Below are 26,959 nucleotides of genomic sequence, written 5' to 3' on the forward strand. Positions count from 1 at the left end.
TGAGTCTTATTGGGGTTACATACAGGAATATGGGTGAGGGGTTACTTACAGGGGCAAAATGACTCAAAGACAGCTACCTCACCAAGGTCACCTCAGCATTGGTGACAGCTCAACAAGCTGTGAATCTGGAGCATACTGTACAGTCAATAGGCAGCTAGTCAGGTTGGAGAGTGTCCTTTCCAGTTTCCTCAGATTGTCTGAACTGCATCTAGGCAGTTCGTCTGGTCTCAGAGACTTCCTGGTAACTCAGCCTCATTCCATCTGAGAGGGACTCTAAGCTTTTACCATTTCTTCTGGCAGGAAAGAGCCTAGTGAATCTGGCCAATTTCAGGAACTTCCTGAAGTTCTATGGAATTTTTTATCTTCATGATTAAGGATCTTCCCCATAGGAAGGAATGTTTCAATTTCAGAGGAGATTGTCTTGCAACAGGACCACTTGCCTACCACCCACTCCTCCCACTACTCTGATCTGGGATCACTGAAGATCTGAGCCAGGAGTACCAACCAGAATTTCAGGAAGAGTTTCCCAGAACCAACTTCCTCACCTTAACCACCTCATGTCATCACCTTAGCAACCACTGGATCTGCAGGCCAGAACCCATGTGCAGCAGACCCCGAATCCTACTTAAGTGGCCCCAGAGTCAGGCTCCTTCTTCAGCCTGCTTGCTCTCACACCATTGCACCAATTCAATTCGATTAAAAGGAAGAAATATAAAAGCATTACAGCTTGAGAGGAAAAGCCAACAGCCTATCAAGAAAAGAGAAACAAATGAATTAAAGAAAATTATTTAATTTTCTTACAAGAAAGTTTAGTAAAGCACAGGGCAATAAAACCAGTATGTAAAAGCCAGTTGCCTTTATGTCATCAATAGAAAGAGAAGGCAATTGCTAAACCTAAGTTTTGAAGACAAATGGAAAACAATAAAAATATCCCCAAACCAGGCCTGGCATGATAGTGTAAGCCTTAAATCCCAGCGCTTGGGAGTCAAAAGCAGAGGAGTATCTGTAAGTCTCAGACCAGCCTGGGCTATATAAAGACTTCAAATCTAGCCTATGCTACACAGTAATACCCTGTCTCAGAAAAAAAACAAAACAAAACAAAACTAAAACCAGTAGGGAAAACTAATGAAGTAATGGTAAAATCATAATTGCAGTCGTCAGTGGGATGCATGACACATGCCTGTAATGCCACCAGTCAGGAAGCTGAAACAGGAGGATTGCAATGTCTAAACCATGCTGGGCTACATAGTGAGATGGTATCTTAAGTAGCAAACGCAGTGACAATTCTAATGCTAAGACTTGAGACGCAAAGGGATGAGTCATTTGGGTAGAGGAAAATTGTGTAGCATAAAAATGTCAAGGAAAAAACCATAAGAGATGATGAGAGAGTAACACAGATAGCAAACATCTTATAGATAATCATATTTCCATATAGCCACTTCCATATCAGTGTACATCAGAGAGAAATCCAGAACTTCACCCAATTCTGAGTGGCAATGTGTGTGGTAGCAATGGCATCTCACATCACTGGTAACGAAATGGTTCACTAGTACATTGGACTGCAACAGGCCGTTTGGATTAATTCTTGACAGCACTAGAATAGACTCTAGGTGAGTTGGAGATGTGAGTGTGAAATGGCAACTGATGAATACCACAGGAATACCAGAGAGCTCTGCCTCAAGCTGGAGTAATGATTGGGAACTTGACTTCTTATACCCCCAAGCAATAGGGACAATAACAGTAAGTCTTCTGGTGTGACATAAATACAGAAGCAGACAGACAACAAATACACTGTCCATCCACAAAGGGAAAAGGATGATATGATTACATCTGCTTCATGATAGCCTGACTTAATAGGATTTTAAGACAGAAGAAATAAGACCAGCCATGGATAGTAGAAGTTGGGGGACAGGTGTATCAGGTGCATTACGTCCTCATCATCCCTCAAATTCATATGAGATTTCCTATATCGTAGTGTCACAAAGTAAGTGTGTAGTTTCGAGGCCTGATCTTTCTGCTGTTATGTCGCCCATAATATCCGAAGGCAGCTTGGGAAGGAAAGGGTTTATTTTTTTATCTTCCACTTCCAAGTCCATCAGGGCACGAGATGGACGTGGAAGCAAGAGCCAGATGCAGAAACCATGGAGGAGCACTGCTTACTGGCTTGGCTGTCCGTGTTTGTTCACCTTGTATTCACATGGCACCCAGGACCATGTGACCAGGGGTAGCATCTTCCATGGTGTGCTGAGCCATTCAATATTGACCATTAATCAAGAAAGTGTTCTACTCATAGGACCACAGTTTGATAGAGGGAATTCTTCGATTACTGTTTTTTTCTTCTTGGATGACCCTAATGTAGTTTGTTTTAAGTTGACAAACCAAACCAACACAATAATGTAACATGAAACCAAGATTAAAAGGTACTTAAGAGAAAAAAATCATTTATAGGGTTAAAAAATGACCTAGGAATGACTTTCATTTATGTATAATAATAATGTCGATATAAATATAGTCTTGTTAAGCCTCTTGTTGAAATGTCTAGCCTTTACTACCAGTGCAAACCAAGTTGCAGGGCTCAATGAACTGTGAGTTGATTATATTATAACCCTTGATCTCAGGAAAAATAAAGTACATCCATTTACTTTTTTCAAATAGACAACTTCACTCCCATTAGAGTAAGTCTGTGTGGTTCGTTTAAGTTGGCAGACACATATTTTCAGTCTGAACCTTTGGCATCAGCTCTCATTCATTAATCCTCAGTAGCTGTAAGAGCTGAGATGAAATTGAATTGGGATAAACCTTTGCAGCACTAAAACAATGCTGTAGAATTCACTAAATAAAATGTACCTTTTAGAAGAGACTCCTCCCTCTGAAACTTTTGATCCATTAATTCATAGATTAAATGTCAACTTGTTGGGCTATCCATAATTTTACTCTGACATTCCGGACACCAGTGTGGTTATAGAAAGGTCATTTATTTAGAACCCTTCTCTGGCTATCATTTAGGTCACAAAGCACAGTCTATGAGAGTTTCACAAGTCAACGTATATCTGCTGGGGCCCCACACAGCCAATCAAATGCAGGTTAGTGAGGAAAGAGTAAACAGCCATCCATCTGGGCAGCCTTATTTTGAAATGATCTACATGGAGTGGAAATAATATCATGAAGGCTTTATTTGCTTACTGTTACGAAATGTCCAAAGCACTTTAAGAGTATTCAGTTTTTCCTTATTAACTTAATAAGTTCACATCACAAGATCCCAACCTGTTAGAGATTGTTATTTGGGGGACTGGCCAGTAATTTTACCCATGCGCTACCCTCGAGTCTAGTCACCGTAGCTCCCCAGTGAAACACAAGGAGCTCAGAGCATCATGCAAACAAGAGGTACCAGTGAGTATGTGTTAGATGATGGATTCCCAGAGCTGTGCAAACATGAGCAGAAAGTGGGCATTGGAAGAACAAATAAATGCTCCTCTGGAGGAGCCCTTTTCTCTGAGCTCCAGCTCATTTAGGACAACCTGGTAGGCTCTGTGCGAGCCCACACTGTATCTCCAAAACATGCAGCCCTTCGGGGCTTTGTCTTTTCCAAGGATCTCAAAACAGTTCTTTTAAGATACAACGCTCAATTTGGGGGAAGATTTATCATCAGAGAAGTTTCCTCCTTTAGTGGATGGGAACAAATACAGAGACCCGCAGGTGGACAATGTACAGAGAGGGATCTTGAAACACTCAGTCCTAAAAGTGTGTGTCCACCAAACCCCTCCCTTCAGGGCTCAGGGAACCCTACAGAAAATAAAGGCAGAAAGACTGTAAGAGCCCAGGGAAACCTAGACTTTTTTTTTTTAATAGAAAGATTGTGTGTGTGTGTGTGTGTGTGTGTGTGTGTGTGTGTGTGTGTGTGTGTGTGTGTGTGTGTTTACAGGCACCAGAAGCAGAGTGTCAGCTCTCTTGGAGTTAGAGTGGCAGGAAGTAACTCTGTGGGTTGGGATCCAAACCCTAGTCCTCTGCTAGAAGCATCAGTACTTCTTTCTGCTGAGATCCAGCTGCAGGTTTCTTTAACCCTTTCACTGTACATAGAAAGCAAACTCAAGGCTCTCCAGCTGGAAAGTACTATGGTGATCATTAATTTTAGTGCTATCTCACAGAGAGACCAGAATCCAATGGTTGAATTTAGAAGGACTACACACAAAATTATATAATCATGAAACTTTTGAATTTGACCAGAATGTAAATATATGCATTTACTCAACAAACATATTTTGAGTTCTTTTGTTACACCATTGTTCTGAGCTCTGGATCCATAGAATTGAGAATTCATTGCGGTTCAGGGAACGTCACAAAGGTGAGGAAAGGACTATTGTAGGAGCCAGAGAACCAGTATATCTGCTGAGATCACACCTTCTAAACGTGACAGGGAAACTGCACCCATGGAATCTCAACAATATGGCTGCCTAAGCAAGACCTGAACAATGAAAACACGTTGACATGCTAATGTGAATAAAGGAAATCTCACATGGCTTTCCCCCTTTATGAAGAGCTTTAGACAATGGACAGCTGCTAAGAGAGTGAGAGAATCTTCTCTATGGGCAAGACCCCTGAATGGTTATCTAAATGGTCATCCCTACACATGCACATGTATGTACATGCACACACACACACACGCACACAAGCAGTGTTAAATAGACTCAGCAGGTTGTATTATGTGTGTGTGTATAAATATATAGATTTATATGTAACAGTTGTAATATATGTGTGTGTATGTATGTATGTATAGTCATACATTTATGTATAACAGTAATAAAGATCAGAAGGTCATGAATTTCAGAGGGAGATTGGGACATAGGAGGAGTTGAATGCAGTAGAGGGAGGAGAAATGATATAAATAGAGTATTCATAAATGGAACTCTCAGAAAAGAAAGAAAAGGAGGAAAGAAGGATGAATGAAGCTCGGCTGAACAAGAACAGTGGAAAATAGGGGTAGATAACAGAATGTGGGCAGCCTTAGTTGTGAGAAGGCAGGAGTGACACCCACGGTCCTGGCCCTTACAAGGAGACAATGCCCTCCTCTATACAAGGACAGAATCTCTACCTTCTCCCTGCCCAATGTGGACTCCATTTCTTTTCATTTTTTTCTCTCAAAACTTAAACTCAATGATAACTTTTTCCTTAATTAAAAATAAATTCTTTTTCCCCATTTTTTTGCTTATTTTTGAGATTGCGATTCAATTTCCCTGCACTCTTTCAAATTCATGGCCTCTTCTTTCTCAAATTGAATTGCATTCATATAGGCACTTGGGCATGTGTGTGTGTGTGTGTGTGTGTGTGTGTGTGTGTGTGTGTGTGTGTGTTCCTAAGTATAACCTATTGGGTTCATATACTTAAATGCATGATTTCAAGGCTGACTATTTGGCCCTGGTAAGTGACGTACTCTTCCCTAGAGAGGACCCCTCTTGCACCCAACTTTACTCATTTGCCTATAGTTCTCTGCATAGGACCGAAGCCTTCTGGGCTTCTCTGAGTCTACTTTGGCTTGCTGTTGGCGTAATCTTTGTTCAGCTCACATTTGGGCAGTCATATGGATGAGACTTTTCATATGGCTTCTGATATTTCCACGAGACATAATCTCACATCGTACTTCCTGTTCCTCTGGTTCTTAAAGTCTTTCTGTACTCTCTTTCATAACGGTCCCCAAGATATAAGTACAGGAGTGTGTTTTAGATCTATCCGTTGGGACTGAGCTCCCGAGCCTGCATTTGGAATGGTTTGGGTCTCTGTAGTGGGTCTGTCTATTGGAAAGATAACTTTCCTTGGTGATGGGTGAAGACCACGCTTCTCTGACAGTCCGTTTCCGATATGGCACATGAGGGGAAGACTTGGCATCTTGTTCCGTTAGAAATCAGTAGTCTCTCCTGAAAGTCTACATCCTCACTGGTGTGTGTGTTCACATCTGAAAAACGAGGTCCTTGTGATTGTGTGCATTTATTACTCCCCTCGGACTCCGCCGAAGCTGAGGGTGTGACATAGTTTCCATCTTTGCCCTCCTCTGCCTTCCCTCTTGCTGTCCCATGAAGGGTTCTGAGCACAGCACCCCATCTCCTGTATCTCTCTGTCCTCCTGGCTCTGTGACAGAGCTGTGACACTGTGATAAAGACCAAGGATCAGACGTGATCCCGGAAGCTTCTGGCTTTTTCCCTTTGGATGTGTAGAACCAAAAAAATGACAAGATTATCAATCTTAGAACAGAAATGAACAATGTTTTTTAAACTTGTCAGCTACTTAATCCTTTCCAGATAAAATTTCTGTCCCATTTCTTAGGAAAGAAAACCTTACCAAGGCTTTCTTTCCCTTTCTGCTGCTGTGTTTACCATGACAGGGAAAGAACATCCACATCAATCATTTTAGGACTCAGAAAATACTGTGGTAATAAAAAAAGAAGCAAATCAAACACATTTTAGTTAGACAGAAATAAACGTGTATAAATAAATATCATCGAGAGAGAACAGATTATTAATGCTTTCAAGAGACACCCAAAATAAACCATCTAATTCCTATTTTAATAGCTCAAACAGCACACTGGAAACACTGATTTTTTTTTCTCTCTCACAGGCCAGTCTTTGTATTCATTCTCTGTGGTACCTGTGTCAAATGTCATAGTGTGTCCACCACTCTTTGTTTATAGAACAGAGGCAGTGTGGGCTACAGTCAAACTGGTAGCCAATACTGCTCACTCCGGATTAGATTTTGACTTGGAGGCAGCCTTCTTGCCCCAGACAGGTTGTATGCGATGAACAAAGCGCAAATTGGCAGCCAGTCAGGGACACGTTAGGTCATGTACTTGGCAAATGGTTAATGGCTTCATTCTGTAAGTGGGAAGTGAGTTCTCGTGCAGCAGTTCCCTGGTTCTCACCTAGTTTGGATTCTTGCTGGGCTGTAAGATTGCATGTTAGTAGATCTTTCTCTAATTCCTACTGAACGTCATAATTCACAGAGGCTACTGCTTTGGATCACAAGCACCACGACCATTCCAGTCATTTATCCATCGTGCTCTTGCTCTGAAAATTTGTGCTGTATTATTCTTTTGTGGTTTTATTTTAAACTCATTTTTCCCCCTAGAAACAGAACCTTTCTTTCTCCCAGGCTGGCCTCGAACTCACTACCTAGCCCAAGATGCTCTCCAGCTTCCTATTTCTCTGACTCAGCTCCCAGTGCTGGGATTGGGACCCAGCACCATTACAACCTATTCTATGCAGGGCTTACGATTGAACCTAGGCTTTCATTCATCTAAGGCGAGCACTTGACCAAGGGAGCTGTGTCCCCAGCGCTCCTTATTCTCATGCTCACCTCTAAGTACATGCAGGCTTTGCTAGAAACGAGGTTGGGAAGTATATCCTTTGGGGGTTGCACCTTCGTGCCCAGCACCCGTACTCTAATGGACTTCACTGGATTTGTTTGAGATTTAGTCTCTCTTATGCTTGCCAGCAATAAAGTGAAATAATGAAGGAACCGGAAGAAAACCTTAGATCGTGCTGACACACCCTTTTGAGTAATGTTGACCTTTTTGGTTTTCCAAGGAACCATAAGACAGACCCTCCAGCATTACCTTCTATTCAGGGAGCCAGGAGCTCCTGGTTTTTGTTTTCCCCTCTGTGCCAGTTGTGATCTTTGTCTTACAATAAATTTAAGTCCTCCCTTTTCCCAGAGAAAATTAACAGTCGGATAGTAAACTGCTACTCACAGAGAAGATAGGGAGGGGGGTAAGGCACACCTCCAGGAGACAGCACCATTTCATTTGGGCACCACCGAGGCTCAAAGACCCGGAGCAGCAGAGTCAGCTATAAAACTGATAAAATACTTAGAACCAGCCAGTGTAGGACTAGATAGATCTAGGCCATCATGGTGGACATGTCTAAGAGGAATTCTGAATCCATGCTCATCTGGGTTCTTTCTTTGAGGAAGGCTAGCTGCCGAGAGCTACACATGCTTTCTAAGATGTGATCATACTTTGTCTAAATAGTTTTAAAAAGGAGACAAATGTTTATAATCAGCAAGACTTTACCCTGAGAGTTCTACCCTATGACAAAGGTAAATTACTGGGGAGGAAAATTTTAAGGGCCACGATATGAATTATTTTATCTCAAAAATTTTTTTGATTAAAAGAAACATGGATTCACAATCAATTTAGTTCTATTTAGCAAAAGGAATATAGTTTAGAGTTGAGCAATTAGTTCTATTTAAAAGATATACGTCTCCAAAGCAATTTAATCAGGATTAATTATTATTTCATAATTATTTACTTGAAAAGTTACTTATTATCTTCATGAATTCCTTTACCCAAGGACATAATGTCTTTTATCTTGAGCCACTACACAAAATGACCCAGTAAAAGCATTTGGATTAAGTTTATTTACACGTAAATCATGAGTATCTTCTTCTCGGTTATTCAGTAATGGCTGGATGGAACTCTTTTTTTTATATATCTTTTTCCTTTTTAAAAAATAATTATTTATTTTATTGTATACGAGTACACTGTAGCTCTTCAGACCTGAAGAGGGCATCATGACCCGTTACAGATGGTTGTGAGCAACCATGTGGTTGCTGGGAACCGAACTTAGGACCTCTGGAAGAGCAGTCAGTGCTCTTAACCTCTGAGCCATCTCTCCAGCCCCCTAGATTCCTATTTCTTTTCTTACTTCGTAACATGATCAGGTGATGTTACCCAGAAGGAAACTCTGCCTCGGCCCCCTCAAACAACTGAAATTATAGAACTATATCACCAGGCCATTTTTATATTTGAAGAAAATTACTAGAGGATTTTAGCTCGTGTTATAGGCTGCTAATGAAATGTAATTTTAACCATTGCAGAATAAGCTGTCTCAAATCATAAAATGTCTCCTGCCTGTTCATAGATAGGTAAAGGTAGGCCTCTGTTGTAGGATAGAGGGGGGAAACACACGTTTCTAAGATGTATGAATCAGAAAGTTGTGACACATGAAACTCAGGAAGGATGACCAAATGCGAATGCTTCACTCCTTCTTTAAAAGGGGAACAAGAATACCCTTGTCAGGGAATAGGGAGACAAAGTTTAGAACAGAGGCAGAAGGAACACCCATTCAGAGCCTGCCCCACATGTGGCCCATACATATACAGCCACCAAATTAGATAAGATGGATGAAGCAAAGAAGTGCAGGCCAACAGGAACCGGATGTAGATCTCTCCTGAGAGACACACCCAGAATACAGCAAATACATAGGTGAATGCCAGCAGCAAACCACTGAACTGAGAACGGGACCCCCATTGAAGGAATTAGAGAAAGAACTGGAAGAGCTTGAAGGGGCTCCAGACCCCATATGAACAACAATGCCAACCAACCAGAGCTTCCAGGGACTAAGCCACTACCCAAAGACTATACATGGACTGACCCTGGGCTCCAACCTCATAGGTAGCAATGAATAGCCTAGTAAGACACCAGTGGAAGGGGAAGCCCTTGGTCCTGCCAAGACTGAACACCTAGTGAACATGTTGGGGGGAGGGTGGTAATGGGGGGGGAGGATGGGGAGGGGAAGCCCATGTAGAAGGGGAGGGGGAAGGTTAGGGGGATGTTGGCCCAGAAACCGGGAAGGGGAATAACAACCGAAATATAAATAAGAAATACTCAAGTTAATAAAGATTAAAAAACAAAAAAACAAAAGAAAAAGAAAGTTGTGGCAAATCTCAAATCGTTGTGTGAACTTCACTAACAACAGAGGAGGTGTCATTCAGATGAGGGTGCTGTTCACCTTGGAATGACTGCTGCAGGTGCATTTACACTGGCCTTGGGTTGGTCCATGGTCACAGCCACCATAACTACAGAGAAGGAGGTGCCTGTGCAATGAAAGAAAGGATTAGGTGCCCAGGTAGATTGGAGGCGCATTACTGGAATGGACAAAACTACCCTTGCAATCACTTCTCTTCTCTCTCAAGGCCTGGAATTTGCTACTGTGCGGCTCAGTACAGACTCATGGGGGAAAGGGTCTGCTAGTTTCAGGAGAGAAGGTGTCTAATAGTTGCTGCCTCAGGATTTTGCATCAATGTTTGCAAAGGGCCCCATACCAGTTGATAAATTCTTAAGACCAAAAAGGGATCTTTTGTGTGGACATAATAGACATCTTCTTCATGATTAGATGCAAAACTTTCCAACTTCCTCATTCTGCATGCAATTCGGTCACTCTGTCCCTTTGCTGCTTCACTTCCCAGTGGAGTTTCTGTGCTTATATCCCCCTTCTCTCCCTACCAGCACACCTCTCATGCTCCAGAGTCATGTTTCGGAAACAAATGTCCTTGACTTTTTAACTTCTTTTATTGGGGTGCCAATGTCTAGGTTACGAAGGCTTGATATTACATGGCATGATTTGAAGTAAAAAAAAATGACTGGGTTGGGGATTTAGCTCAGTGGTAGAGCACTTGCCTAGCAAACGCAAGGCCCTGGGTTCGGTCTCCAGTTTTGAAAAAAAGAAAAGAAAAAAAAAGAGATTTATTAAAAAATGACAGGCAGACCCTCATGCATAAAGCTGCTTTGGCCAAGTTGTTTCAGCATTTCGGCACAATAGAGGCTTTTGATGATGGTGCCATTAATTAAATGTATGTTATGTTCTGCAAGCAGGCGGAGGGAATCAACTTTAACCATATCGTACCCATTCTTCTCTGCAGGCCCGCCAAGACCCTCACTATGACTGATGGAGACTATGACTACCTGATTAAACTCCTGGCCCTTGGAGACTCAGGAGTAGGGAAGACAACATTTCTTTACCGCTACACAGACAATAAATTCAATCCCAAATTCATCACTACAGTAGGAATTGATTTCCGGGAAAAACGTGTGGTAAGTTTTTAAGTATACTATTAACCTTACTACCTAGTCTCTTACACAAAATAAGAATTGGCAAGCTGTGTTTATTGCATTTTAAGCTGTCTGGTTTTTTTTAATCGCATGAAACTCATAACCTCAGAGCGTTATTTCTTACTTTTTCAACTACCAATAACCTTTCAATAGGAAAATATTGAGTGATGCTATCTCTTATCTTCCAAAGCACACGAGGTACCCCAGTGATTTTTCTTTAGTTTGTGGATGATGTGTTTTCTAAGATTTCTTAAGGAATCTTTCACATTTTGATTTATTAAAGTACTAGACGCATTAACTCGTTGGTCTGAGGTAAATTCCTTAGAGGTTGAAATGCTCACTTTCGCACTCCTGACAAAGAGGTTAAAAGTATGATTGGCAAAGAGCTGGAACACGAGATTTGGAGGTTCTTGCTGCATTTTTATTTCTGTGTAGCCTCAGCCATCAATCACTGGTTCGTTATGAACAGAATGTGAGACCCATCCATGCTATTTTCCATGATAAGGGAGCTTAAGTGAGAATCACAACACCACTTCCTCCTCCTATGCTAGACACTAATGACAGCAAGAAGGATATTGTGACATGTGAGGCATGTAGCATAGGCACATAAGCATAGCCAGATTTCCTGCCACCCATGGTATTCCTGACTGCCAAGATGACTGTGCCTTCCAGTTGATGTCACAAATCCTACAGGAAATGCTTGGTGGAAAGCCACTTCGTGAAAAGTCGAATCCTTTCCTTCCCTTATCTGAGAGCCAATAGGCTATGGGCATCTCTGTTTTCGGCTCTCCCATGATTCCTCTGGCTTCTTTCCTTAGCAACACCTACCAATCTAGGTCGAAATCTTGTTCTAAAAACAAAAAGGTATCCGTAAAAAAACAATTTCCACTAAGCCATGAATGTGATCTGCAAAGACCCTCAAAAGAAGAGGGTAAAAGACAGAGAGAGGTTCAAATGTCTCAGCTCAACCCACTGAGAAATTCTGAGTACGTTTCCTACCTAAGTCATTTTGAAAGTCAATTCTATGCTAAACGTGCACAGGTACTTGTAATGCAAAGTTTGTGTAAAATGTTTTACCGACTTGTAATTTTATTTAAGTCTATTACAGCTGCAAAATAGAACAGTTATGGTCTTGATTTGCTGACAAAATAAGGAACACTCAAAGTTTCAGTGAAAAGTTAGCATTTGAACCTCACGCAGGAGTCCTAATCTGATGCCTGCTGCCTTTATGAGGAAATGACAGAAGGTGTCTAATTTAAGTCTGCAGTATGCCCAAACTGTGTTGAAAATCATGTGTACTTGACATTTAAAAGTGAGATATATGTGATACTTCAGGGGGAAAATAAAGCAAATATTTATTCTGCACTATGAACTTTGATTATCGTAATCAACAAAAACACGCTGAGTGAACCCAGAGAACTAGAATGTTGACAGAATCCAAAGCAATGTTGACTCAGAAGAATCGTGTTTTCCAGGTTTATGACACACAAGGAGCAGATGGATCTTCAGGGAAAGCCTTTAAGGTACATCTGCAGCTTTGGGACACTGCTGGACAAGAGCGGTAACAGGAAATTACTTTATTTCTAGCTGCCTATACCCTAGCAAATGTTAAAAAATGAACCTCAAAAAATAAATGATATCCAACTTTTCTACCAATATCAAAATAGATACCTATTCCCAGTATGATAGTATCATTCCTATAAGAATAGGAATCTGAGGCAGGGGATTGCTTGAAGTCTGAGGCCAGTCTTTGTTATCAAATGAGAGAAACTTTGTCTTGAAAAACTAAACTAATGAACAGAAGGAAACAGGTAATGGACATTTGTATCAAGAAATAAAAGTCCATGATTTCTAGTTCATTATCTGCACTAGAAGTACTATGGTAGTGCCAATCACAGCAATCAGATTTACGTAAATCTTCATACCTCCTAGTGGAGGAAAACTCCAGATTTACTCTAGTGAAGGTGGGGAATTAGTGCTGTTGCAAAGGGTGATCACAGACAGTGTTGAAGAAAAGGTGTTTGTCCCCTCCTTATCTTCCTATTCTTTCACCCAGAAACTTTGTCCCCTGCTTGGTGACTATCTAGAATATCTTTTTGAACTCTGTATATGCCTGTGTATGACGTGTGTATGTTCCCATGTTTTATGTACGATGTATGTATATATGTGGGCGTGATTACATGCCCTTGTGTGTAACTTTGAGCATGCATGTGCTATAACATGCTTGAGAAGGCCGGCCTTGGATGTAGGAGTGTAGCTCTTCAGTTTCCACATTGTTCGAGACACGGTCTCCTGCCTGTTACTCACGGATGCACATGCCAGGCCGGCTGGCCCATGGGCTTCCTTGAGTCATCCCGTCCCTAGATCCCATCCCATTAAAAGAACACCTAGATTTAAAGATGCCCACGACTATGTCGGCTTTCTGTGGGCTCTAAGGATCCAAAATGGAGTCTGCTTGAGTGTCAAGCACACTGCCCAGTGAGCCGTCTCCTCAGCCCTAGGCCCTTTCCTTTAGCATCTTTCCCACGTTCCCTCGACTCCTTCCACCAGCCTTGGCTCAAAGTCCACCTTCCCGGTGAAGCCCATAAGCAACCCCCACTTTCCTTTGAAAACTAGAGACACTTTTGTTAATAAGTTGAATAAAGTAAATTTTCCTTTTAATTCTTTTTTGAGTCTCAAACTGCTCTTTATTGGCTTTCTTGTGGCCATCTCATCCCAACAGAGCTATGAGCCGCATGGGGGAGAATTCCTCCCTGCCTTGCAGCACCTCTCTGCTGTCCTGGGCAAGAAAACAAACGTTACACGGTAGCGCTGGTTGCTCGGACCTCGCAGGGCTATTCCATTATTCAATGAAAACATGTTTCTTTGGGACCCCAAGTTTCCAAGTGTTAAAGACCCCAATTCAGTAAAGCCCTCGACTATCAAATGAAGTAAAAGTGACAGCAGAGTGACAGCAGAGATATGCAGATGACATCCTGCCCCTGCTTCCGCATCATATGTCTTAGAATGCTGATGCTTGGAAACACCCATATTTTTGAAACGCATCCAAAGTGTTCTCGCTTTCAGCGAGTGTAAACCGCCAGGCGAGGTGCTGGGCCCTCTCTGTTAGCTTTTTTGACTGTGAATTCCATTTGCACACAGCCTTCAACACTGCTGGTTCTTCTGAAGTCATCCCCTCCTAAGAGCCTCCTTTCATGTGTCAGCTTTGTTGTCACGAAGATGTATGTTTTACAGACCGATGTAATTCATTTTTGAAGAAGCAATATGAAAAAATAGCAAAAAAAAAAAAAAAACGTGCTCCCCATATGTCCTCACACATGAGATGTCAGCCTTGCATGATAGCCGACTGCTCTCATCTGTCTCCTTAATACAGCTGCATTGTGGGGCGAGCGGGGGATGGGAGGAGCTGTGTTAGCAACTCTTGGCTTATTCATTCCTTGAGAATTTTGTATGCTGCGGATATAAGGTGGGGTTAAGCAACAATGTAAACAACACCTCAGACCTCAGCCCTCTGCCTTGGGGCATCGGGCAGTAGAATCCAGGTAAGGGTAATGGTTCATTGATAAAAGTCAATCCCGGAATGCAGGAAACTACATAATCCTGTGTGAACATAAATGGTCCAGCACTTCTGTCTCTCAAGGGAGAAAGACTAGAAGATGTCTGACTTGGGGATCTATTGTGGTCTGTGGTCTTAACTGTTCCACCCCGGCTGAGTCACTGACTAAAGGAGATGGGAGAGGAGGGCACGTGACTGGGTATCAGTTGCACAAATCTTCCAGAGAGTAATGGAAGGAAGGGTAACAGCGTATAAATGGTCCAGGATGTTAGCCTGCACCACCACATCAGTGTCCTTTCTGTGCTGCTGTTAGCGAAGAAACTTTTGCTTCAGTCAGATGACTACAAGAAGTATGTTTTTTAATTGCTTTGGTATGTGCTCTGGGCAATGAGGAAAATAGCACACAGTTGTCCTCCAAACATACATACACACACACACACACAATTTTCTCAGCCACAGAACTATGCTGAATCAGAAACAGTTCTGTGAGCTCAGTATTTTTGCAGAGAGCAGTATTACAGTCCCTGTGGTCTCTAAGAAATCCCAGGCAGTGACAGACAGACCTACCTACGTGGATCAAAACGAGTAATGCTTTGGACTTAACAATTTACACCTTTCGCCATCACGGTGATGCTCTGCAATAGAAATGAGTGCCTTATCTCCCCACATTTCAAAGTAATTCCTTTTTTATTTTATTTAAAATCTGTAAGAATATCGAATTTTATGCCATACTCTGTCTTTTCTTTATTTCCTTTAATATCAATTATAAGTAAATAGCGTGTTCTGGGCATTGAAAATCGACTGTGTTCTAAATTGGAAACACCGTTCCTTTTTCCTCGGAGTTTACAGATTAGTGTAGACCACAGGCAATCTCAGCATGGCCCCAGGACAACAGTAGGAGGACAGAAGTGGTAGGTAAGGGAGCCCTCCAGGAAGAGGCTGTCCCCACTCGCTCCAGGAGGAAGCAGAGATTCCACTGGTCGGTCACATTTACACTCATGCACAATGCATGAGGGAGTGTAATCCAGGCTAAAGGACAGGCAGAGGAAGAGGAAACACTAGTGTGAGGCAACCCACAGAACAACCAGCATGAGAGAGGGCCCAGGGGGCACAGTGAACTTTCTCAGAACTAAAGGATTAGCAGGCCTGAGGGTCAGCAAGAGGTGAGGCCTAAAGAGAGGTGAGAGAGCAGGGGTTTTTGTTTGTTTGTTTGGTTGGTTTGGTTTTGAATTTGAGGGTGAGGGGTTGGCTTAGTGAGGCGTTTTGGGGTTATCCTAAGAGCCGGATATAGTCATTAAAAATGTTGCTAGTGGAAAAAAAAATCACAAAAGGCAACAGGAAGAAATGAGCGCTCCCCAGAACTGGTCACAAGAAGCTTATGAAGAGGGCACTTGAGGGTGAGAGGTGGTGTTTGTGAAGCCAGTGTAGTGGGATAGAGTGTAAGGAGATGAACCAGCGTGCATGCACAGACTGTGAGGAGGGAAGAGACTAGAACCTTTCACCAGGATGAGGATGCCCTTGCCTGAAAAGGAGGACAGGAAGGAGGGCAGTTTAGTTCAGGACGTGTGATGCTAGAAAGGCCAGAGTTGTCTCTATGTGGGAAAATCTCTGAAGCATACGTGCAAAGGGCAGCAAAAAGCTAAGACCACATAACGTGTGCTGGTCAACGTACGGGCTATAGCAAAGCCAAGGAAATGAATGACTCCCTCCAGTGCGTGTGCAGCCAATGAGAGCGCTCCAGAACCGAGCTCTGAGAACACCAGCCTGAAATATTTATAAAGCAGGAATCCGAGACCAAAAATTCGGAAACCATTGAGGAGAGCAAATTCGTACTTCTCTGTTTAAAAGTTCCTTCCGGGACTTCCATTGTTAACTTCAAAGCTTCGCTGCTCCCTGTGTGCATTCTCCAGCCCTGCCCTGTGCTGATGTCATTTGTGACTCTCAGTCCATCTTCATCTTCACTAAAAAAAAGTCAGGGCAGGGCCAGGGAGCGGTCAGTGAGAGTGTGTCTTAGCATTTGCATAAGAGTTTCCTTTCAGTCCTCTGCCAAGGATGAATATTCTCACTTCCTCTCTCCATTCCTGAGTTTTTCCTTTGCTCTTCTTTTAGTTCATCCCCCACCCCCAGATCCTCTTCCACCAGGGATTCACACACCCACCTAAGGGGTGGTTTTACCCTCAAGGAGTCCTTTAAACAGGGTTCACCATCCTCTCCCTGCTGAGCTGTGGTGTGCCTCTTAGGCTCGCCTGGGCTGTCATTCTCAGCCTAATTATGTGTCTGCTTCTGTGCACAGACAACAAAGTCTGAAAAACCTCAGTTAAAATCTACTATAAATAGAATAAGATGTTAATTTTGGACCAGAGGATGTCATAAGGCAAAACAAAAACAATTCCAGGAGGTTGCTACGGCCAGTTGGTGATTAAATGTAACTCTGAATTAGTGTCATGACACCATACAGCCTGAAAAAGGTCTTTAGAAAACATCTGCAAGCAAATCTTCCCTCCCTGCCCTACAGTCACCTCTGGCCTAGTCTCACACGTCCATCAAGTATGATAAGGGCTCACCGTAGACATGGTGTGTCTGTAATGTTTGTCATCGATTGTTGGTTCCTGGGCTAAGAAACAGTCACTGTGCTTCATCAACAGGTTCCGGAGTCTCACCACCGCCTTCTTCAGAGATGCCATGGGCTTCTTACTAATGTTTGACCTCACCAGTCAACAGAGTTTCTTGAATGTCAGAAACTGGATGAGTAAGTGGGTTGGGTAACACACACGGGCAGCTTCTTTGGAACTCAGCCACTCTATTGGCTTGTTTGCTTTGTGGGACGCAGCCCCAAATGAACTTTGAAAGACACAAGCATAGCGTAGCCTGTACCATCTCCAGAGGGGTGACTCGTGTCAGTTAACAACACACGTTAGAATACTGTTTTCCTTTGACCTTCTTCTTAGAGGAAGCCTGTATGGCTGTTTCACTATTAAGGTCTTTAGTGTTCTAGTTAAGCCAACATCAATTTCATTTGTCTAGTAAGTCTTAGAGACTTTTTTACAAAGTGAAAGATAACATATATGGTACTAGACTTGATTAGGTAAGACACAGAAAACATCCAAAATGTTTCTTGGGAGGGGATGCTAGTCCCTAGGAATGTTCAAGGATGAAAGTGTTAACTAGACTAAGAACTACTCTGGAGAATAGTCAGCCATGTTGATAAGGCATGGTATGGGAATCACACAGGTCACCTTAGATTTTACTTGAACAAAATGTTGTTAAAGGACAATAAATACGATGCTTTATCAGCAAAACACTTGCCCTGTAAGCATGAAGACTTGTGCTCAGGAACCCACAGTAAAAAAAAAAAAAAAAGCCAATTGTAGGTTGTACTTTTGTTTGTTTCTCGTTTTTTTTCTTTTCTTTTATTGGATAGTTTGTGTATTTACATTTCAAATGTTATCCCCTTCTCCAGTTACCCCCTCTTCTATCCCCCCCTGCTTCTATGAGGATGCTCCCCCACTCCCACCTTAACACCCTGGCATTCCCCTACACTGGGGAAAAAGCCTCCACAGGACCAAGGACTTCTCCTCCTATTGATGCCAGACAATGCCATCCTCTGCTACATATGTAGCTGGAGCCATGGGTTCCCTCATGTGTACTCTTTGGTTGGCATTTTAGACCCTGGGAGCTTGGGGTGGGGTCTGATTGGTTAATTTTGTTGTCCTGCCTATGGGATTGCAAACCCCTTCAGCTCCTTCAGTCTTTAACTCCTCTGTTGGGGTCCCCGTGCTCAGCCCAATGGTTGACTGCAAGCATCTTATCTGTACCAGTAAGACTCTAGCAGAGCCCCTCAGGAGACATCCGTATCAGGCTCCTTTCAGCAAGCACTTCTTGGCATCTGCAATAGTGACTGGGTTTGGTGACTGCGTGTGGAATGGATCCCCAGGTGGAGCAGTCTCCGGGTGGCCTTTCCTTCAGTCCCTGTTCCACTCTTTGTCCCTGTATTTTCTCCCATGAGTATTTTGTTCCCCTTCTAAGAAGGACTGATGCATCTGCAGGATGCATTTCTACTCCAGCACTAGAATGGTGGCGACAGGGGGTTTCCCGGGGCTTCCTAGACGGCCATTTAATCCACAAGATACACAAGTAAACATCCAACACCAGAAGAGTAGTATGATAGCGAATTCTGGTCCTAAAAGGCAAGCACGTACATGTGCATAGATATCTATATAAACGTTGTGTGCAAACATATGCACACACAAAAAATAAACCCTCCAGACTCTACTTCAGCTCCTTTCCCATGACCCCTTGGAGTCCATGACTTCATATTTAGCTTGGAATAAAAGTCAAAGTCCTTCAGCTACGTCATGAATATTGAAGCCTGGTGATCTTCTCTGTTCCTTCTTCCTGAGACTCCAATCACTGGTCCCAGCCACACAGACTCCCAGGGCAGCAAAGTCCACTCCTGCCTGAAAACATTTGCCCCCACCTTCTCCTCTTCCTGGATTTCACTTCTGCAGCTGACCACCCCATGCTGCTTCCTTCTATCCCAAGATTTTGCCTAGACCTTATTTTTCTTTTTGGAGAGACCTTTCCTGATCTGTGGCTCCACCTGATGGAGGATTTGTCTTCACTCTGTGTCCCTGCCACACTAAACAGTCCATTTGGACACTGTCACCACCCAACATCTTTACGGATTCCTACATTTACTTGTGTCGTTTACTATTCCCAGCCTAGAATGTGTGCACTGGGAAAGAAAAGGCTCCTCCCCTTTATTCCAATGCAATGCTCTGTTCTTTCCTGGTACTTTGTAGATGTTCAGCCTTTAGCTGTTTCCACCTGTGTCTATACTGTTATCTTTCTACTTATTACCAACACATTATAGAACATTAGTAATGCAATAAATATAGTGATAGGTAAAATTTTTATATGTGTTTTGAATGTGAACTCAGTAATCAGTTGCAGCCAATAGGGGAAATATCAACAAATCCTGCCTTCCTTAATTGCCTCTCCAAATTAATGTTTACCCTAGGATCTGTCTTTATTTCCTTTGACTGTTGTATGTCCTTATCCCAATTCTGGTACGGTGATTAGATTCTGTTGAGACCAGGAAATAATATGATTATTAGACTCTTTCAGAGGATGGTTTGTTTGCTGGTTTTCAAGGCAGATGGTCCTCTCCCTCAAGTCTCCAGGAAGATGTTATTGGGATTTAAGATAATTAATTGTCATGTCTAATAACCTCTGAGTTTCTAACACTCTGATCATTGATATTATCTGATAAACCCGTGTGCCTCTTCCAGTCTTGGCTACGTGGCTTATTAGCAGGCCATAGTGAGATGGAAAACACAGGTGGACTGGTCTTGCTTTCCTTTTGTTTTCTTTTCTCACTTCCTGTATTCCTTTCTCCTTCCTCCTTTATTCTTCTCTCCCCATTCACACACACACACATACATATATAAATACATATGTATATATATAGAGAGAGAGAGAGACAGAGAGAGACAGAGAGAGAGAGACAAGAGAGACAGAGAGAGACAGAGAGAGACAGAGAGAGAGAGCAAGAGAGAGAGAGACAGAGAGAGCAGAGAGAGAGAGAGAGACAGACAGAGAGAAAGAGAGAGAGAGAGAGAGAGAGAGAGAGAGAGAGAGAGAGCAAGAGAGAGAGAGCATGAGAGAGAAGAGAGAGAGAGAGAGAGAGCAAGAGAGAAGAGAGACAGAGAGAGAGAGAGAGAGAGAGAGAGACACACAGAGAGAGAGAGAGAGAGAGAGAGAGAGAGAGAGAGAGAGAGAGAGACAGAGAGACAGAGACAGAGACAGAGAGATGGAGAGAGAGCAAGAGAGACAGAGAGAGAGCAAGAGAGAGAGAGCAAGAGAGACAGAGAGAGCAAGAGAGACAGAGAGAGAGAGAGAGAGAGAGAGAGACAGAGAGAGAGAGAGAGAGAGAGAAGAGAGAGACAGAGAGAGAGAGCAAGAGAGACAGAGAGAGACAGAGAGTGACAGAGAGACAGAGAGTGACAGAGAGACAGAGAGCACGTAAGAGAGAGAGAGAGACAGAGAGAGAGAGAGCAAGAGAGACAGAGAGAGAGAGAGAAAACATATGTGCTGGGGTAGAGGGTGACGAGCCATGCGAGAAGAAGAGAGAGAGAGAGAGAGAAAAGAGAGAACAATGTTAGGTTCGACTTGTTTCTACATGAAAATTTCAGAGATCATCACTCTGACATCAGGAGAAGGGAAGAGAGATGCCACAGGATGAAAGAAGCCAATGAACACACCTGAAAATCACGTCCTACCCTCTCCACTTAAATCCGAGGGCAGGAAGCCACGTAGGTCAGAGGGCACTTTCGCAGGTGTAGGGAAGCATGTTTAAGGCATCGGTTCAGGTGTTTTCTGTATACCTGTCTTTCAGTGCTATTCTCTGTAACCTGTGAGGTATCAGCTCCATTTTATAGATTAGAAAAAAAATATATGATTGAGGAGAGGAGGTCACAGAGCTGATCCGTACTAGTAGCCCATAAAGCTGCAGATGACCAACTAGATTTAGGAATCTGGGCTACTAGCAGCCTTTGACATCTGTTGTCTGAGACTAACTCACCGTTTCCCTCTGCTTTCTAACCAAGGTCAACTGCAGGCAAATGCTTACTGTGAAAACCCAGATATAGTATTAATTGGCAACAAGGCAGACCTGCTGGACCAAAGGGAAGTCAACGAGCGACAAGCACGAGAGCTGGCTGAAAAATATGGGTAAGTCAGTTTTGCAAGAAATAGACAGGTGAAGAATCCCTCAGAAAAAGTGGTGAGTTCAATGCTGGGGATTTGACTCACTGGGCAGAGTGAGGACCTCGGTTTGAGTCCCTAACCCCATGTTATTGCTATCTGTATTATTCAAGAGTGGAGTCAAGTTCAAAATGTCCCGATATGCTGACCATTGTACTAAATTTAAATTTCAGCCAAAATTTTTGTTCTTAAAGAACAAAACCTTAAAAGTTAAAATGTAATTATTTCACTTTCCCATACATAACTGTAACCTACCCAGCTCATTTAGTGCTGCTTGTGTGTGTGTTGGGGAAGGAGACTGACCGACTGGAATAACCATTAGGAGGCTCATCTCTGTGGAAGACTAATTCTTCCTCTCTTGGCAGTTAATTGACTGCAGATCTTCCTCTAGGGGTGTGGCCCTGTGCAACTTCCCTATCCATGCTGGCATTTCAAATGGTGATGCCATTCTCCAGGTTTATTTAGGCATCTACATTATTGAGGTACCTGCCTCCCTGTTATTTCTAGGAGACAGAACTTCACAGCAGACTTCCTTACCCTCTCCTTAATTAACCTCAGCCTGGGGACTGCAAAGACGTCTTTGTCATTAAGAACAATTGGCATTCTTTAAGAGGACCATTTCAGTTCCCAGCATCCATTTCAAATGGCTTATAACCACTTGTAACTCCAGCTCCAGGGGACTTGACACTTTCTTAGGCACATGTATGCATGCATACATGTGTGTGTGCATATATACGCTCTCACACCTATGTCCATAAACACATAAATAAAAACAAACTATTTTTAAAAGACAAAGCCCAAATCTGCTTTTAAGATGATCTTGTGTGAGAATATTACTATCTGTATTACTCAAGAATCGAGTTAAGTTCAAAATGTCCCAAGATGCTAACTGTATTCATCCATGGTACCGTTGTGTTCTTGAAAAATGACAGAGTTTGGGTAGTAATAAAACATGATAACCTCATGAAGTAACACATTTGCTAATTATCTAGAGTTAATCCTCTATGATACACATACAGTGCAAAAGAATATATTACATATCATTCATATAAGCCATATCAGTTTGAAAAAAAAAATGTGCGTTTCATTTTTTTCTACACTAGCATACCGTACTTTGAAACAAGCGCGGCGACAGGACAGAACGTAGAGAAGTCGGTGGAAACCCTTCTGGACTTAATCATGAAGAGAATGGAGAAGTGTGTAGAGAAGACACAGGTTCCGGACACTGTCAACGGTGTGAATTCTGGGAAGGTCGATGGGGAGAAACCAGCAGAGAAGAAATGTGCCTGCTAGACCCTCAGAGGAAGCAGTGATGGAGAGCTCACCCAAATCCTATGCCCCGAAACAATGACAAACACAGCGTGGTTGTTGAGTAGTCGCTCATGAGCGATGGCGTGTCTTTCTCCCCTGACCCCAATCTATTTTAACAAACAGAATGGTCATAGTGTTAAAAGAACTGTCCTGTGATCCCAAGTCCCTTCCAAACAAAACTCAAAGCTGCCCCACTGTGAATGCTCAGTTGTATTTTTATAAGGTTGTGTACATGAAAAAAAAAAGTATTGGTCAGTTTTAAATGAAAGCACATATTACTGTCAGCCTGGAGAACGGAAGAGGCTAACTAAATGGAGATGATAAAAGGATGATTTCTGCTTTCATCTATGTATGCGGAGTATGACTCATACAACTTCTATATTTGCACTGGGGAAGACATATTCCTAAAAATAGATACATAACAAAGAATTCTCTGTGGCTTATTAAGAATGACTGTGTCTGCCCAGTAAGCTATACCGAGTTATTGATGAGGTCGTGGGTGGGTGAATGGAAGGCTTCTGTAGGAAATTGTGTGACAGTGCCATTTTTATATCCCTAATAAATGTCGGAGAGACAGAACAGGACCTTGAATGGAAAGGTATGAGGGAGATCCCCTGGCAGAAAATGAAACATGGGAATAGGGTGCTTGAGCAAGTTAAATGAATAGGGTCTTTGAGATAAGTCTGAGAAAGAGAGAGAGTTACTTAGACAAAGGCCACTGAAGCAGATTAGAAGCTAACATCACCAGCTGGGATTGGCAATGTCTTCAGAAGCTCCTATTCAAATGATTCAAACCCTTAACATCGTTTCTGATGGTGCCCACGTTCAGATTTTATCTTTATTTTCTATTGAAAGAGTCACAAGAAAAAAAATAAAGCATTTTTATTGTATATATACCTTACAAGTATAGTAAAAAAAAAAAAACCTTAAGATTTAGTTTTACAGTTTCTAAATATAAAATTTGTTGTTGAGAGAAAACAGTGATCATTAATTATGGCTTTTGCTTCATTTTAGAAAAGTACTAGAAATTCTAAATTTACATTTCCTCTAGAGCACACTTATACCTGCCTTGAAGCTGTTACAGAATGTAGGTATGTTCATGGATCAATAACATCAAAGTAATTATGGACCAATAACTATGGTCACTCTGAATTTTCATGCAATCAATCACCAAATACTGATGTTGCATACTTTATTATAACGTTTTTTTTACTTTGCCAGGAGAAAGAATAGCTGTAGTTGAGATGTACTTGAAAAAAATATCAAGAATGGAGCCGAGTTTCAAATTCAGCAAACTATAGTCAATGTTTTGTTTTCCTGAAAGCTATCTTTTCTTTCTAGAATTAATCACAGATATTCTTATCCTTGTGAAAACTCACATTGTGTTTCTTTTTATGAATCATAATCTGGAATACATATAAGCCAATCTTATCAATGTAGTATTTAAAATTGCCAATGGATTTCACCAATGACAAAGACAATAATAGACTGTTAACAGAGACAAACTGCTTTGGGCTTTCTGTTTTCACAGTGAGCTTACAATTTGTGACGGGATAGTTTCTAGTCTTTTGAAACACTTTCAGTCTCAAACTTTTGCATGCCTTGCCTTCTTTGAAAGTTACAAACATCATAAAATAATATCCAGGGCCATATTCAACTTCTACTAACTTCGATCTGCTGTTGAGTCAGACAGATGCCAGATCATGTCTACACAAAATAAGACAAGCTAGATCCAGAACTGGGCCACGAACCAACACGATTTGGAGGCTTAGATGGGATTCAGCCTTAGTACAATTTTCAGTGTCACCAGCTCAGCGCTCCAGCATGTACAATTCATTCTCCGTGAGAATCCCCTTCAGTTCTCACTGGCTGGGATGCTCTTCATGGCCTTGATGTCTGTGCCGTAAGGGTAGAAAGCTAACAGTCAGTTTCTGCAACGTGTCTTTTGGAAGCAAAGGGGAAAGAAATGACCGTGGTTATGACAAAATCTGGTGAATGTCATGAGCCCCATAATTTCCGGTTTTGATTCGAGTCATACTCGTCTTTCCAGAATGGTGAGTCCTGTGGTGGTGAAGGAATTTCATCTCTCCAACTCTCAGTTCACCATTGTGCTCCAATTACATAATCAGTTACCTAATTGGCTTGCTTATACAAAGATTAGCAAGACTCTTGCACTGTCAGAGTAAGTAATTTTTCATGACCCGTTCGAAGAGCATTGTTGCGAACTAGCATGAAGCAGAGGGCATTGAGGCCTGGAAATATGGAACTGTACCTGTGAGAGTAACGGATATTGGGTAATAATCTCAAGAGGGTTGACATTTCAAACTGTCGAAAATGAAAACATTCTAGTTATTAGACACTTGGCTAGGAATACATCTTTCTGTCTGTAAACTTTGACATCCGACCTGGAAATCTATCTGGTCATGGTTAAGACATCATTCTCCTATGTTTGTCAGATTCTAGTTCTGCATACTTCCTTATGTAACTTCTAATGGATCTGTAGAATACATGAGAACTATGCATATCTTTGATCCCACCACAACATATATCTGTAGATATTTTTTTCCTAGTAATTATTTCCCAAATGCCTTCAGTGAACCAATTGGATTTTTGAGAGGTATCTAATGTACATGATACTTCTTTGTGATACAGCACCCAAGTCTAGGGTGTTGACATTGGTTGATGTTTACACAGCCTCAACTCAGTGCCTCAAACTCCTCTGTGACCAGTTTGGTCTCCAACCACATAACTCATCTCCCTAATCTGATGTCTCCGAAGAGCCATCTCAGAGACAGTAACATGGCTGAACCCACCTGATATTGTTAGCAGAGGATGCACAAACATTGTTGGCATCTGGAGGTTAGTGCCACCTTCTCCTAACATGTCACAGATTAGCAATTGCTTGAAAGTTAACTACAAATTGGTACAATGATATTTTAATCTTATGTAAGAATGGTCCTCTGAAAAACAGGGCTGAGAATATAGCGCTGGTCTTGTTCTGATTGCGGTAACTAGCCGTGACCAAGTGGAGAAAATGCTGTGGTGTTGGGAAATTAACTTGTATCTCTCCGTAATGGTTTCAACATTCACACTTTTACTAATAATTTACTGCAAAAAAAAAAAAACCCAAAACAACAAAAACCCCACAGAACCAACATTTTCTAAAGTATCTAATCTGTTAATGCTTAACCAGATAAGACATTCTATGCATCCATGGGTGTCTTTGTTTTACCGTACATTTATTATTTGCTAACCTGTACAGATACAATGATGGGGCAAGAGTTCTTCTAATCAATGTTTAATTGTTCTTTGTATAAAACAAAAACTTGCCCATAAATAACTTCATGACATCATTAAAAAATATATAACAACAGCCTCATTCCAGAGACATTTAAGCTCCAGATTGAGTCTATTGGGAATCAGCAGATTTTATGAACCTGGGGCATCTTCTCAATTAGTGCCCAGGGGCAAGGGGTAAAGGAAGCTCTGTGTGGAGATGCGGTGTGAAGGTGACCAACCTGGAAGGGCCTGGGAAGGGTACCATTCGCCCTTCTGTACCTCTCTTAGGAGAAACATGCCTTCCTTGCTGTGCACATACCCAATACTTAAGGACGAATCGTCACTCAGAGGGTTTTAGAGTTATACGCCAACATTCAACCTACAAAGAAGTAACATTTCTAATCTCCGGCTTGCTGAGACGTGTAGTAATAAGTCTGGAGATGTGCAAGCTAAGATACAGGGCCTCTGGGTAGTGTATTTGAGAACTTGGGTTTGGTCCTCAGATAATAGGTAATGGAGGGGAGAGGAGGAGCTAATATTAGCCAAAGTGATAGAAAACCTGATTTTCATCTTCTCCCACCAAGCTTTACAATGTTGAAAGTGGCCTAGTAACTCTGAGTATTTGAAAGAAAGCTTTATCATTTGTTTAAAGATGTCCGAGAGACTAGCTATAGTTGCCTAAGGATTTAATCTATTGTATTTTCTTCTTGATATTCTACCTCGGTGATGTCAGCTCATTTCTGAGGTGGCTTCAGAGATCTGAGACCTGACATTAAGTATGGAGTAGTAACTGAGGGTTATCTCAGGGCCCGTCTCATAGTGTAGAAATGACAAGCAATGCTGGGTATATAGAAAACGTTGTAAAGTTGTCACTGAATTCTTGAATGATGTCCAATCACAACGACATTGCTGATCAAAAGTTAAGAACAGATATAAGAGTGACAAGCTAGCTAAGTCAAGCTTTTCGCCAGAGGAGAAAATGAAGATGGTGATAGGTTGACTTGAGTGGAGGAAGAGAAGATTTGTCATTTTTAAACTAAATCCGTGGAAATATTTTCTCATTATTCTTATCTGCTTATGCAGTTTTTGCCCTTATATCTAAGTAAAGAAAAAGATATGACTACCAAATATTTAGGATACTTAGAAATATTTTATTACTACATGTGAATCTG

At 41.9% G+C, this 26,959-nt stretch overlaps 1 protein-coding gene across 1 annotated transcript in view; it reads left to right on the top strand.

Moving 5' to 3' along the window:
* Rab27b (RAB27B, member RAS oncogene family) overlaps positions 1–23,404 on the top strand; it is a 189,570-nt gene extending 166,166 nt beyond the window's left edge. The window contains exons 3-7 of the mRNA XM_032886219.1: positions 10,687–10,858; positions 12,352–12,437; positions 17,078–17,181; positions 21,041–21,164; positions 22,301–23,404. Of these exons, the coding sequence (XP_032742110.1) occupies positions 10,706–10,858; positions 12,352–12,437; positions 17,078–17,181; positions 21,041–21,164; positions 22,301–22,490 (657 nt within the window). The 5' untranslated portion in view covers positions 10,687–10,705 and the 3' untranslated portion in view covers positions 22,491–23,404. The remainder of the gene's footprint in view (positions 1–10,686; positions 10,859–12,351; positions 12,438–17,077; positions 17,182–21,040; positions 21,165–22,300) is intronic.
* The last annotated feature ends 3,555 nt before the right edge of the window (positions 23,405–26,959 follow it).

This window comes from Rattus rattus, chromosome 15 (genome assembly GCF_011064425.1).
Source record: "Rattus rattus isolate New Zealand chromosome 15, Rrattus_CSIRO_v1, whole genome shotgun sequence".
In the NCBI taxonomy this organism is placed as follows: domain Eukaryota; kingdom Metazoa; phylum Chordata; class Mammalia; order Rodentia; family Muridae; genus Rattus; species Rattus rattus.